Source organism: Thamnophis elegans, chromosome 11, assembly GCF_009769535.1.
Source record: "Thamnophis elegans isolate rThaEle1 chromosome 11, rThaEle1.pri, whole genome shotgun sequence".
NCBI lineage: Eukaryota > Metazoa > Chordata > Lepidosauria > Squamata > Colubridae > Thamnophis > Thamnophis elegans.
Window position 1 is genome coordinate 44,828,179 of NC_045551.1, and position 15,485 is coordinate 44,843,663.

General features: G+C 38.5%; 1 protein-coding gene across 3 annotated transcripts in view; it reads right to left on the reverse strand.

Annotated features, from left to right (window-relative positions):
* Window positions 1–881: 881 nt before the first annotated feature.
* The window catches only part of NALCN (sodium leak channel, non-selective), a 214,285-nt gene continuing 199,681 nt past the window's right edge, over window positions 882–15,485 (reverse strand). For all 3 annotated transcript variants that reach the window (XM_032226720.1, XM_032226719.1, XM_032226717.1), the window contains 9 exons: window positions 14,939–15,087; window positions 14,033–14,126; window positions 12,905–13,037; window positions 10,948–11,063; window positions 9,422–9,579; window positions 8,443–8,593; window positions 6,374–6,523; window positions 5,102–5,219; window positions 882–1,136 (listed from right to left, as the gene is read on the reverse strand). In XM_032226720.1, coding sequence (XP_032082611.1) covers window positions 943–1,136; window positions 5,102–5,219; window positions 6,374–6,523; window positions 8,443–8,593; window positions 9,422–9,579; window positions 10,948–11,063; window positions 12,905–13,037; window positions 14,033–14,126; window positions 14,939–15,087 — 1,263 coding nt within the window. In that variant the 3' untranslated portion in view covers window positions 882–942. The remainder of the gene's footprint in view (window positions 1,137–5,101; window positions 5,220–6,373; window positions 6,524–8,442; window positions 8,594–9,421; window positions 9,580–10,947; window positions 11,064–12,904; window positions 13,038–14,032; window positions 14,127–14,938; window positions 15,088–15,485) is intronic.

Sequence of the window (15,485 nt, forward strand, 5' to 3'; positions counted from 1 at the left end):
ATCTCTGTATGTAAACTTTAACACAAATCAAATGCATGGAGTATTGTTTATCAAGTGATGTACATAGACAAGGATACTATTTGTCTCAATAAGAGAGGCACAACCTGAGGTCAGTGTATTGCATGGTGCCCTCAGAAATTTTCCCCAAATTGCTACTAAAACTGCAATATTTAATTTGAAAAAAGAGAAAATTATAAAATACACACAGAGTAATCTTATTAACCATATTTAATAGGAAATAATGTAACTAAAATAGATATAATAAATTGAAAGTATCTTAGTTTTTTTATCTTGGTTTATCTGTTTTGGGATCACAGTCCAACCCAACCATTCAGTGTATGCCTTAGCTTGAAAGAAGTCAACTACCCTGAGCTAAACAAAAATATTCAATGATGTGAAACATTTAGCAACATGTCTATACCAATATTCTCTTTATGGTGCTTTTACTTCCACAACAATTGTGTCCCAGTGTCTCTAAACAAAAATATTGTGTCCTCATAATATACCCATACTATTAAAATAGAATATCAACCTGGTACACCTCATGGCATGTTGTATTTTACTATTTAGTCCTGTGTTGCTGTTTCCCAAATTTTAGGAAGCAACAATATACGTTCAGAAAAACCTGACATTTCAAATGTTCGCTGAGTACCAATATTGGAAAGTAGTCTGAGGCAGAGAGGCTGAAGCGTTTCTCATGATTTATGGGAACAAGGCCAAAGCTCCTCTATTTTTTCTGAACATTTATGTTGCTCATTAATAATCATGGATGTTCAAAATAAGCATTAAGTAGTCAATCTTGCTAAGTTCAAGGAGAGTGAGTTCCAAGGCTTATCTTGATATAAACGATCAATTAGAACTGCTTATTAAGCCATGTCCAGAGTTGCTATTCCTTCCCAGTTGTGTTGCATAAGTGTGTCTTTGATAGGAATCATTTCCTAATCAGATCTCAAGCAGGTCTTCTCCACTCTCATCACTCTCCACCGTAAGTTGCCTTGTCCACCACTTCTTAACTTCTGATCCACATGAAGCCATGTCTGACATGGGATTCATTTTGCACACTACGGATTTCATAGTTGTCCGACCACCAATTTTTATGTTGACTGAAGACACTGAATGGCTTATTGGTTTTGGGGCTAGGAAATGAAAAGAGAAAAATATTCACTGCAAACAAATTGTCATTATGCTGAGCAATTCTGGTATGATGGAAAGTGGATTTGTGGTTTTGGATTTCAAGACTAATGAAAAGTTTTTTTTTTTAAAAAAAATATTTAATTGCTCAGTAATACCAACAGGAGGAAACACAATGTTAACTCCATGGATTATTTTCTTTGGTGAGAGAAATTAGAAACTTTTGATTCTATGAATGTAAGGCTTCCATAGTGTATCTTTTGTCACCTCACTTTCTCCTCTATTGAGGGCAAAACATTTTTCATGATAAATCTACACAAAGGAGTTCCCCAAGAACATAATTCCCCCTCTCTGAGTTGTTCTGTACTGATAGGTACTATATCTTCCCAGGGTTGGGGTTAGGGTTCCAGGTGCTTGATGTAAGCTGATAAACTATAGAACTTTATTGTATTTTCACATTTTTTCTACAACAGTGAAACTGTTTTTATATATAACTGAAAGTTTTCATATATTAAAACAGCATTATTAACAATTGGAAACAAAATTTTAATAAGCCCATGCCCAGCCCATTTAGTCCAGTAGTGATTAAAGCAGTGTTTCTCAACCTTGGCAACTTGAAGATGTCTGGACTTCAACACCCAGAATTCCCCAGCCAGCATTCGCTGGCTGGGGAATTCTGGGAGTTGAAGTCCAGGCATCTTCAAGTTGCTAAGGTTGAGAAACACTGGATTAAAGTGTTGAACTGGGACAGGAAAGGCTGAATGTGGCTAAATTGGGCCATTTACTTTCTCTCAGACCATCATATTTCACACTGCTTTACTTGAAGGAAAATAAAACACTACCAGACGAAGCTGAGCATCCACAGGACGCAATGTAAGAGTAGTACAGGAGCAACTCCTGTATGGCAGTTGGGATTGGAATTTCCATTGTTAAGCAACATGGTCATAAAGCATGACATCATGTGACCATGCTGCTTAGTGATGGCAGTTTTGGCACTTCTGGTTGCTGTTGTTAAGTGATACTCACACTCAATGTCAATGTTAATGCATTGTTAACTGCAATGTCTTGACCTCAATGTCAGCTTGCCCACTGACTTTGCTTGTGGAAAGCCACCAGTGAAAGTCACAAATGACAATCATGTGACCATGGGATGGTGTGACCTTGTTATTATGAATGTCTGAATCATGATAATGTGATAGTGAAGAACTGCGACAGCTGCAAGTATATGAACCAGCTGTAAGTATCATTTGTTCAATGTGGTTGTAGGTTTGAATGGTTCCTGAACATCATGAAACAACATTAAGCTTCTTCTCCAGGAACATTGTATTGCTAACTAGGGCACACAAAACCTTTGCCAGACCAATTCTTGAATACAGCTTGTCTGCCTGGAACCCACACTGTATATTGGACATTAACATGATTGAGCAGGTTCACGAGAAGAATACTCTACTCCTCTACTCACAATAGAATTTTCTATGCCACCAGCCTTGAAATTTTGGGCTTGGACAATCTGGAACTGCATCTCCTGCGGCCCAAACTAAGCATAGTACACAAAATTGTCTGCTACAACATCTTGCCTGTCAATGACTTCTTCAGCTTCAACCACAATAATACATGGGCAAACAATCAATACAAACTCAAGGTAAACTGCCTCAAACTTGACTGCAGAAAATATGACTTCAGCAAGAGTGGTCAACACCTGGAATGCTCTACCCGACTCTGTTGTTACAGCATCAAACCCTCACAGCTTCAATCTCAAACTGTCTATCGTGGACCTCACCCCATTCTTAAGAGGTCCATAAAGGGGACGTGCATAAGCACAACAGCGTTTCTACCGTCCCTATCTTACTATCCCCATTTATCTGTATTTACTTCCTTTGTTCATGTTTATGTTCTTACCCATACTTATCTTGTATATGTTTGACAAACAAATAAAATAAATGAATAAATCTATAACAACAGTGGCCAACCTACTTGACAAGGAAGCCAATTAGACTTCAAGCAGATGGCCTTCCGAAGTCTTGCCATCAAGACTAATAGCCATTGATCCCCATACTTCTATGAATTTGTCCAACTCTCTGTTGAAACCAATCAAGCTGGTACCTAAGATTGCATCTCATGGTAGCCGTGGATCTTCAAGGTGAGCCTTTTATATTAATTCTCTGAATCTATAAAGCCTAGTTGTTTATAGCCCCATGATCTTAACTTATTGCTGTTTTCACCTATTGCCATTGTTAATGTTTTTGTTTCTGTTATTCTGTGTAGGAATAATTATTATTCATTGTAATCATTATTTGACGATTGATCAGTTTGAGTGGCAGACATTAATCTGCCATAATCCCAGTTCAAGAGAACATTCCCCATATTCTGTTTTTTTAAAAATGCCGTATTTATTGAACAATATATTTTTATCCAGGCACTCAGAGCTAGGATTTTCCTCTTTCCTTTCTTTTCTTTCCTTCTGGTGTCACCAAAGGCCTAACTGAATTAAAATTATTGATTCTAGACAAGTGCTATAGTGTAAGAACTGCCATCCTGAGCTGCAGCTTTACTTTGCTAGATTACTTGGCATATCACATCTCCCATAAAGGGGTAGAGACAGACCAGAGAAAGTATGAGCTGTGCTCAAATGGGGAGTTCCCTGTATTCCATGATTCCAAAATGGCTGGACACTTTGGATTTGTCAAAACCTTACACCTGGTGAAGTCCTATTTTGCTAAATTGGCCCACCTACTTTCTCTCAGACCATATTTCACACTGCTTTATTTGGAGAAAAGCTATTTTGCCAGTTGCCCTGTGTGTTCATCCGTGAAGGGTCACCCCAGAAAGCGACCAGGTTTACTACAACCCATAACTAACCCTATGTTTCCTTTGAAGGAGATTTCTATGAACTTTATTGTGGAACTACTTGATAGCTCTGGGAACATAGTAATATGGGTTGTTACTGACCTCTTCTCCAAACAGGATTACTTCATGGCTTGTCCCAAAATCCCTTCAGTATGGACCCTAGCAAAACTCTTTGTGCAACATATCTACCAGTTCCATGGAGCTCTAATCACAATAATTTTAGGCCAGTTTGCGTGCAATTTACTTTTCTATTTTGACAAGAATTTTAAAGCTCTTGGTGACCTCCCAAGAACTCAGTTCCTCTCATCATCTCTCAACGTAAGGATGGCATGCTGTAGCAATACCATCATTGTTATGTCAACAATGTCAGGGAACAGGGAACAGGGAACCAAAACAATTCCTTTGAATGTGACTGGACAATAGGGGGCTATCAAGGGGAGGAATGGGAATGTTAACTAGGGAACATTTGGCTGCCAACTTTTTACCATTGCTTTAATGTAATCCACTTGGCTTTTAGTAAACGTATACTTTTCACTACAAATGGGGTCTTTCTTTGGTAAGAGACCAAGTCAGGATAGGCCTGACAATGAATTTGGGGGCCCATTTCTTATGGGTAGGTAGATTTTAAAGTATGGCTGGAGGAATAAGGTGTTGATTCATCAATGATGATCTGAGGGGAGACGTTACGATGAGATACTTTTTGCGTAAAATGGACTAATATTAGAATAATTTGGTGTACCAAGTAGATGAAAATGTTCCCAAAGTGATTCAGAATCCATTTCAAGCACATAATTTCTTTTGAGGGATAGGAAGTTTGAAATTGCCTCATGTTAGGCTAGAATATGAATCAGAAATTTCCTTTCCTCTTGAGAATATATTTGACACATGTTGCCATAAAATGCCTAGGATGATCATGCATAAGATAGGTAGCCATGTAACTTTTCTAAATATAACTAAACGTTTTTTTGATGATTTTCAGAGCTGCATCAGACAGAACTTCAAACTTCATTTACCGAAGGCATTTCATATTTATTTTGTAGTCTCTTTGATATGGAAAGCTACTATATCTATATTCTGAAACTGTATCAGTTTGGGAATGTGCTTTATATCGCTTGTCACTTACCAGATGGCAAACGCCATTGCCCAAACTTTCGCTGAGGTCTACCAGTATCACCAGAATCTTGTCGATATCCACCTCTGTCAGAAAGCGTGGGGCTAAGCAGCTGCTGTTCACTACTTGTCTGAATAGAATGAGAGAGAAGAGGAATTAAAACGTGGGGAAAAACAACCCAAAAAGGACCTTTGATTTCTGGCCCTTATTTCACAAATTTTGCAGTTGAAATTTTGTGTAGATTTTTCTGTTCAGTCCTCATGTAATTTCTTTTTGTTATTTTTTTAAAAAAAGCCATATTTATTATTATTGGCAGATTTGAATGCAGATTTCTCACGTGTGTATGTGTGTGTGTGTGTGTGTGTGTGTGTGTGTGTGTGTGTGTGAATGTTTTCTATGCATGTTTTTTCGTATGTAATTTTCCCAATCCATTTTGACACATTTCACTCAAATATAAACAACCATATTTGGACTCTAAATGTTGCTGTCTCGTTTAGATACTAATAGAATCTGTTGTGGTAGATCAAGCCATTTCATTCCCATTAATATCTGTTAAATTTCTTTTACATCCCTAGCTACAACTTATTGATAATATTGTTTATTGCAACATTTATTGCTAGAAACATTTTAGGAAAATGTATTCCTAGAATGTAGGTTATTTATACATATCTGAGCATTAGAATACTCCCTTATGCATAACGAATCACAGAAATTAAGTTTTTTTAGGCCTCATAAAATTGAATATAAAAATTATATTAAGCATAGAAGAATGGAGAAGTAAAAGAAAGAAAAAGAAAGAAAAGCAAGTTCCACCGGCCTACAAACATTATGTGTCCTTTACACATATTTTTGGGGCAGGAATGAATGGAAAGGTCTGCTCTTTTATCAAAGTGCTTTAGACATGGTGGGTATCTACCAAATATGTCGTGGTCAGATGCAGTTGAATGTTTTCTCATATGTTGTGTACTATTGCACAGACTCATGATTTTTCCTAATGCTTCTAGGCCATTTTTGGGTGGTGGCTTCAAGTCAACGTTGACTCCTGTCAAGTTTCTGGACAAGTCCCTGCAGTTTTCATGGCAATATTTCAGAATTGTTTCAGTTAGTGAGAGTGAGGGAGTGTGAGAGAGTGACTGGACTAAAACAATCCAACGGGCTTCATCTGGGACTAGAACTCATGGCCTCCCAGTTTCTAGACTGATGCCTTAACCATACACTAAACTGTCTTTATTACTAGGTCACTAGCTGAGATTTTTGAGAACAACAATAGGGATGACCCCATACCTCAGGCTGTACATTGTTATCCTGGTTATTAGCATTCATATCTTCACTTGGCTGTGTTGTCTCAATGCTTGGTGGATTTAGGAAACGGCTTAATTCCTGCTGTTGACTCTCTCGGAGGCTGTGAATGATACTGCATGACTGCTGTTGTTTCTAGAAAAATAAGACAAACATGGTATATTTTGTTTTCTTTAAAATTTCTTTCCAAAAATAAACATAGAAGGGTAATTAATGGTGGTGGTAGATGGATGGGATCAAAGAGCTATGGTTTATCAAAATAAAAACTTGGGAATTTTTGACTTACTGGTTCCACTGCATAGTGGAACTGAATTTTCATTATCTGTATTACAGGCATTTCAAAGATATGATATTGCAACCACTAAAATAATATATGAATTTGTGTGACTCTCTTTTGTAAATAAAACTGGTGATTTCATTGGGTTTAGGATTGGGCAAGAGAAGACAAAATAAACTTATTGTTTTCATTATTCAGTTTATGTATCCTAAGGATTCTTAATTTTTGCAGTATTGTACTTGCCAGTTTCAAGGGACTGCCTCTCAAGATCGGTGCTGCATGATAAGGACTTATTTTTTCTCTTACCAATGATCTGCTGATTTCACTGCCAAAGTGATTCTTTGCTTGTGCTGCTCCCTGATTTTGAATGGGAGCACTCGGAAATGACGAAGATTACTTTTGGATGATTGTGGACCTGGTTGGAAAAGAGGCCTTGAAGATTCCTATTCTCTCTGGAAGCGATAGTACTCACTGGGCATATAAATCTTCCTGTCAGCAATATAATTACCTTAAGCATGCTCAAGTTTTAACTTTTCTTTTCCATATGGAAGCATGGTTGCCCTTGGGATGGTAGTGGAGTTTTTTAGACTCACCACTGAATTTCTGTGCTTTTTGAATCTGCAAAATATTTTGGAGTTTATTTCTATTGAATTTTTGTTGTAACCTTGGATTGAAATATAGAGGAAAAATCTTTTCTTTGTTCTTTATTCCCTGATTAAGCTTCATGGATTGAAAAGGCTGAACAGTGGCTAAACCCTAAGTATGGAGGGTGGAGGGATATGCAGTTCTTAGCTGAATTTCTTTTTAGAAAGCTTGATGAGACGATATTGATTTTCCAAAATAAGTTAGGGCAGTGATGGTGAATCTTTTAGACACCGAGTGCTCAAACTACGGACGTGCGCATACCCAAACTGAAAGGTGCATATGTGCGAACATGTGCATGTGCAAACATGCATATGCATGCATGGAGATGCATGAACACATGCATACACAGTCATGTACACTTGTGTAGCAGAGACCCGAAGACCAGCTGGCTGGCGGGAGCCGGGGCATCCCAACACCAGCAGTGTGGCAAGAGGTAGGAAAAACTTTCATGAGCTTCTGTTTCATCTTTTGCAGGGAAACAGAAGCTCACAAAAGAAATGCCATGGAGATCTGACCTGGGGTGATGGCGCATGTACCAGCAGAGCAGTGGTGGGTTGCAGGCGGTACGCCCCGGTACGGGTGCATTAGTGCGTGCCCGGAGCACCGGGTACTGTTCCGGTACAGTGCTCCGGAGGGCCCACCCGCCCGCCAGAGCTCCTTACCTGTATTTGAGCTCTTTGGTGCTTCCACGTACATGCACGGAGCACACGACTCCGCCGAGCAGCTGGAGTGTTATGGAGGCTCATGGAGGTGTCGCAAGAGGTAAGTATGCATGCCCGTGTTCATGTGGTGTACGCCGGGCCCTGTTGCAACCGTACCGGTTGCATCAGGATCCAGCACCCCCCACTGCAGCAGAGAGAGCTCTGTGTACCACCTCTGGCATGGGTGCCATAAATTCGCCATCATGGGGTTAGGGCAAGAAATTTTGGATGAAGATCTATAAAAGGACTCTGACTGAGTTCCAAATCAAAGACAACAATGCTGGTTTTCTGAAATGAATGACAACTCTGTGGTATGAAAACCCAAAAAACTAGGCCCCAAGCTATGAAGAAGAGTCAAGTCATGTTATTTCTGTTAGACTTTTAAAATAGCATTCAAAAACATATTGATATCGCAATAATGTTAAACTCACTGCTCTAATACGCTTCAAGCATTTTTTCAACCACATGCGTATTGTCTGCTTGGCAACCTCTTCCTCTATGGTGTACTCCAGTTGTTCCCTCGCAAGGAGTTCTTCCAGCTGAAGACTTTTTCTGATGTCCACCGATCTATATGAGAGCATGCTAGAAGAAATGTATATTAGTAAATATTCACTTTTAAAAAAGGAAAATGAATCTGTGTGAAAACCATATAGTTCCTTTAAAATGTTTATTTGGCTTGTAAAACGATGCTTAATGTCTCTGTGTCCATTGATAATTGCAAAGTGAGAGTGTTGAAGTAATAATACATTACAAGGAAATATGTGATCAGAGCAGAAAAAGTTTGGTGGGTGAAGATCCACTTAAGTCAACTGCTTCCATGATTGTTTAACGATGAGTCCACAGACAAAAACTTTGTTTCTGTTAAAGTTTTCATTCTTACCTCTATGGATAATATAAAAGCTACACTTTTCATAGGAACAGTAAATAATAGAATAATAAGAAAAGTCAATTTAGATATGTGATTTATTAATAAATAAATTTAATAGATCCCTAAATGAAAAAAAAAGTACAGTTTCCCCGAAAATAAGACCTCGCCAGATAATAAGCTCAATCGGGCTTTTGAGCGCATGCACTAAAATAAGCTCTCCCCCTGAAAATAAGCCACATAAGCAACATATCAGCAGCCATGAGGTGACCACGCTCGCCTCTTCCTGCTTCTCAAAAATAATAAGACCTCCCCGAAAATAAGGCCAAGTGCTTATTTTGGGAGTCAAAAGAAAATAAGACCCTCCCTGTCTTATTTTTGAAGAAACACAGGTAATTTTTATAAACTGTACTTATATCTTTAGTCTGTTTAGATACAATGAAACCATAACAGATGTAGTCCTATCTGCTTGGTTAATCTCTCCTGAAGCTTGTGAGTTAATTCTGATGTTCAGGTTTGCAGGCCAACTGTGCTGCTCAATATACCTCAATACATCATGGAATGTTACATCTCCACCGTTATGCAGCCTCTCCATTTCATAGCACATATGCTTGAACAGAAGTTTGTCCTTATCCAGATCTACCTCCAGTCTTCCACGCAATAGCCTCAACAAAAACTTGACTCGGAAAGTAGGAATTACTCCCTGGGAAGAAAGACACAATTAAAAAAAATACACTGGTAAAGAGCTTTATATTTGTCTTTTATTATTCTCCAAATAAATGATTTAGTAACATTTTTGCCAATAATTTTGCTATTATAAGTACAATATGAGGAGTTTTGGAGTCCCTGGGCAATAGGGTGGCTGAGGTGATTTGCAGCAGGAACAAATCAGATGTTGAAGTAGATGCCAAGCTGAATTCTGCAGCTGTTACAGAGCCTGTCACTTGAGTAATTCTCTCCCTAAGCTAAAAGGTATCTGGTTTCCTGGACGAAGGATAGAAGGGGCAGGAGTCACATTCAGAGTGGCTCAGTCTGCAGATGGGAGTTAGGGTGCTGTTTATGTTAGTGCAGGGATGGAACTGGAGTTATAGTCTTTGTATAGGTGCTGAGATAGGGTAGTGGTAGCTGGCTGTCTAAAATTACCATATTTTTCGGACTATAAGACACACCAGAGTATAAGACGCAGCATGATTTTGAAGAGGTTAATTTTTTAAAGAAGTTTTTGCACTCTGGAGGTCTCCAAACCCTCTGCACGCCTCAGTTTTTTTTAAAGGGCATGCAGAGCTTTGGGAGACTTGCAAAGTGCTCCTGGGGGCTGGGAAGGGCAAAAATGAGCAAACAATGGGCCATTTTTAGTCCCCACCCCAACCCTCAGGAGAACTCTACAAGCCTCCTAAAGCCTCTGTATGCCTTTTTTTTTTCAAAAAATGAGCTGTTTTTGCCCCACCAGCCCTAGGAGCACTCTAAGAGCCTCCCAAAGCTCTTAGAGTGCACGTCCATTTTTGCAAAGGGGTGGTGGTGGTAGGTCAAAAATGCTGTACTCAGTGTATAAGATACGCCCAGATTTTCACCCTCTTTTTTTAGGAAAAAGGTACATCTTATATTCCGAAAAATATAGTAAGCAGTGTAGTATCTATTGCAGAAGTGACCTGAAAGAGCTAATTCAGGCAACTGGCTGAAAATTTGTACTGTGACCTGGCTGTCAGATGGCGCTCTCTAAGCTGGGATAGTGATGGGTCAGGGAAAATTGGACGTTTGGGGGAGGGGTAGGCAATAACATCATGTTGGTGATAGGCAGCAGGAAATAAGGTGAGAGGGATGGATTGTTCTCAAGGAAGACTGCCTTGATATGTCATATTGTGTTGCATTTCATATTATGGACCTGATTATGGATGGGAGGGCTAACCTGGCATGAATAACAGAACTGAATGGGGAAGCAACAAAAGTTGATATAGACTTCTTCCAAAGATTTAACGTTCCATTTTTACTTTCATTAATTGATACAGTTTAGCAGTTGATTCGTTGAGCAATAAATCAATGAAATTTACAGTATTCCAGAGAAATGTCTTACCTCTCTTTTGTCATCAACCATATTCCATATAATCTGAAAATGCCTAAGATCATTATAACTTAAGAGCTGGTCTTCTTCAGTAGAATAAAATAAAGAGAAGTTTTCCACAATTATAGCTGTATAAGACAGAAACATTAAAAAGTAAGCATTTCCTAAGTTCAAAAGTCTTTATAATTGTACATAACTTAAATTTGAAAAATCATAAAAGGATTTTGCTCTGTGTAGGAGGAGAGGCAAAGCATAGGGGCAGAATCAAAAAAAGAACCTGGCTGGAGTCATTACGCTCCCACAAGCGATACATGTCCATCCCCTCTTAATTCCATCGACTGTTATCTAGCACCAATACACAATGCATAAGCAGGCAACACAAAAAACTTGATTCTTCAAGTTTTTTTGCATATGATGTACAAATGTATCATTTTAATATCATAATAGACCCCCATATAAAAAAAATACCCCACCCCCATTTTCTGCTGTTTTCATTAGAAACTGAATAAGTTACAAAGTAGCCTGGTACCATAATGCAGCGGTGGGATTCCCTTCCCTTCCCTTCCCTACCAGCTTGTAAATGTGAGTGTGTGCATCTTCTGTGCATGTGCAGAAGGTCACACATTATGTTGGGGCGGGTGGGCGGAGCCTCCCACAATCACCGCTACCAGTTCGCCCAAGCCAGAGAGAACTGGCTGAATATCACCTCTGCCATAATGCACTTAGTTTTTCAATTGTACATATAAGATGTTTGTACAAAGGAAATTACAAATGTTGAGCATAACAAAGGCAGCAAAAAAATTCCTACAATATTTTGAAAAATCTGACATTTGTTAAAGCAAACATAGATAATTTTTTTCTCCTCTGCTAGGTTCTATTTTCTCAAAATTAATCTGGTCATCATGGAATATGAATGGGACTGAAGAAAGCAGTCAAAATAGAGCTAAAAACTGGTGAGAACAGTAATTTCTCTCTGGTAATTGCCTTTCTGATCCACATTTAATTCATAAATAGTTTTTTTTTTTAGAAATCTGAACCAAAGTTCTACACAGGATATCTGAGATTAGCTGGATGGTGCCATGAAGAACTCAAAATCATATATAGTTTGAAGTCGTTCATGCTGCTTTAAACATTCATGTGACTATTTTAAGGAATGTACAGCAGAGTAAAAGCCAGAAGTGAGACTCTGTTCCACTTGCTTCTTAGGTGATGTAAGCAGTTTTGTGATAGCATCTTTCATTATGTTTCCTGAGACTCATCAGAACAGACAGAAAATCTCGGATGTAGAACTCATTTATGTTTTGGAGATTTTTGACACTCTAGCAAGCCTTATGGGCAGTGGTGGGATTCAGCTGGTTTGGACCACTTTGGCAGAACTGGTTGCTGGCTGGCACTGCCTCTTCCTGCCCCACCCATTTCAGGAGTCCCCACATGCTCTGTTTTGGCTCCCAGGTAAGTGCAAGGAGGTCTACTAGGCCCAAAACAGGGCATCCCATTTTTGCTCCTGGGGGGGTGCAGGAGCCGAAGTGCTGCCTGTCACACACCCTGGCCACACCCACCATGGCCACACCCACCATGGCCACGCCCACCCACCTGGTCAGAGAACCAGTTGTTAAATTATTTGAATCCCATCACTGCTTATGGAATATTTACTGATTTTATTTTGGATGGCATAATTGATTGCATTTATTAAGCCATGACTACTTGTTTTTATGTTATGGTTTATAATCAGATAATTTAATTGTTATTTGATTTTTTCAGTAATAATTATGGGGGTTGTCAGGATTGAACAGGGGTTTGATCATACATAGAGAAGAACTGGTTAGATCAGTAGTATTTGTTATTTCTGACTGATTGAAACATGGTCTTAATGGCTGTTTTTAAGTATGACTTGGTCTTGATCAAGTCCACAATATAGTTAAAACACACAGTGTAAACATTATTGCTGTATTTCATGACTAAAACTTACCCACAAGCAAATTCAGCATTATGTATGCAATGATGACATAAAATGAACAGAAGTACATAAGAGCACCGGCATAATTGCCACAATCTGTTTTCCAGTATGTTCTGATATCTGGAGTACAGAAAGGAGGTTGAACCTGCATGAAACAAAAAGCTATATTACATGTAATAGGGGTACAAAAGTAGATATGCTCCCCCTTTCTCACATACACATATATTATGAACTTCATGTTTATCAGCAGAATGGATCAACTTCCTCCTTTCCCTGATGCTGTCCACTCCACATGTTTTTCTTCCAATCAAGCATTCTCTCAACATCTGAATCAAAAATATTGTGTGTGTGTGTGTGTGTGTGTGTGTGTGAGTCACCATGAATTGTAGGAAGTCAATCTTTTTACTGCTTGTACAACACATCCACTCCTTTCTTTTGCTAAAGGACTACACCATTTTCCCTTATGACCAAAGACAAAGATTATTCTGAATTGACAAGAGAGGAAGATGGATCACATCAATCAAAATGCTATTTCCAATAATGACCAAATATTCCTACAGAATTGCCAACTTGAATTATTTGGACTGCATATTTTCATTTATATTTTTAGTTCTATTCTGCTAACCTTCATAAATAGATATATTCTTCCTAAACAGATTTCTTCTTTTGATGCAGAATATAATATATTATTCTTTTTATACAACACCCACTTAAAGTGCTTCCTAATTTAGAGTCCATTACCACATCAATGAGATAATTTGGGGGAAGGGAAGGGAGAATTATTTCACAGTATTTCTCACTGACTGCTTCAACGATCCGGCCAAAAAAAAAAAAAGTTATTTACATTGTTAATACATTCCACTGAAAAAAATTGTTAAAATATTCTCTAGAACTGAAAACCTGTCACTTTTCATTTTAATAAATGCAATAAAGCTGCATAAACCTAGTTGGGTATATAGCACAAATATTTGCTAATAAAATTTGCAAAGTACTTACACATTTATTTCTATAGTATTTTCAGAAGTCAATAAATCAAAATTTGGGTGAAGGATAATATTTTAAAAATAAAATGTAAGATATTTTTAAGATGCAAAGCTTCTACTGGCTAAAATGATACATGATTTTAATCAGTCAATTTACCATACAATCGTGCATTATCTTGTTCCAGTCTTCTCCAGTGACTATTCTGAAGAGTACCGTAATGGCCTTACCAGCCGATGAAAAGTTGGCATGTCTGTTTTTAACAAATAAAAAATATTATTCAATATTTCAGAACTAAAAGCATGCACAAACAATCCTTTAGGGCAGTGTTTCTCAACCTTGGTCACCTAAAGATGCGTGGACTTCAACTCCCAGAATCCCCCAGCCAGCTCTGCTGGCTAGGGAATTCTGGGAGTTGAAGTCCACGCATCTTCAGGTGGGCCAAGGTTGAGAAGCACTGCTTTAGGGTATTTGGGTAATTCTCCCCCTCCCTACCGAGGCTAACTTATACAAGTCTAGTCTGCTACCTGAGATGAATGGTAAAAGGGTATATTTTCCCCAATCTGCACAGAAAAGAACTGGTCTGGCATCTGAATGAGACTCCCTAGTTGGAAGTAAGGTAGTGTTTATGACATTATTTAGAGCAGCAGGATAGCTTAGATTGTTCAGAACTAGCTGTGTTACATATACCTTTCTGTCACCTGACAGGGTAACCAGCACTGCCCTGAAAATTGCTTGAATATGTCTCTTTGTGGGGATGTTTTGGATCTTAAGCTTGAACCTGGACTAGCTATTATTTATAATAACAGGCCAAATGAAATCCCCTGTTGTTTCCCTGGCTTGCAGGTTCTGCAAATACTCAAACAGTCATTGCCGAGTGGATTCATGTATACTTGAAATGCTATATAAGCACTCCTTTGATATTTGATGCTGGGTTTTCTGAGTCACAGATCAATAGAGCTGCCTCTCTAGTAATGTAACAATGCAGGCATCCATCAAAGCAAGGATGCTCTAAAACAACATCACAGTATCAAATATTTTCAGATGAAGTGACAGAAATCATACCTGTTAATGTTCTCTCCATATTTCACAGTTCCAAATAAAACTACTCCAGCAAAAGCATAGCAAAGCAGCAGTAGGAACATTCCTACAATGATGAAGAAGCTTTTGTACATGCTGACAACGACTGTCAACAGTAGCATCTTCAAAGTCACCTGGAAATCAGTGGGAAAAAAAAGTCTTGGTATGAGACATGGGTCAAAAGGGAAATGTGCTGAAATTGAAGTGGACCCTGTTCCAACCTCATTGGGATTGTTCCAAGGATGCTCTAACTTTGCTAGAATCTCTGCAACAAATCCAGGCACTGTTTCAAGCCAGCAAAATTGACACAGATCCAGAACATTGTTTTGTGAATTTAAAACTGTTCATTTTAAACGGAAAACATTTTAAATTCAACAAAATAATTACTACTAGATGGATATAGTGAAGTGGATTAGAATGTATTTGTGTCAGAATCAGTAGTAAAATTCAAATTTTTCTTACTACCGGTTCTGTGGGCATGGCTTGGTTGGCGTAGCAGGGGAAGGATACTGCAAAATCTCCATTCCCTCCC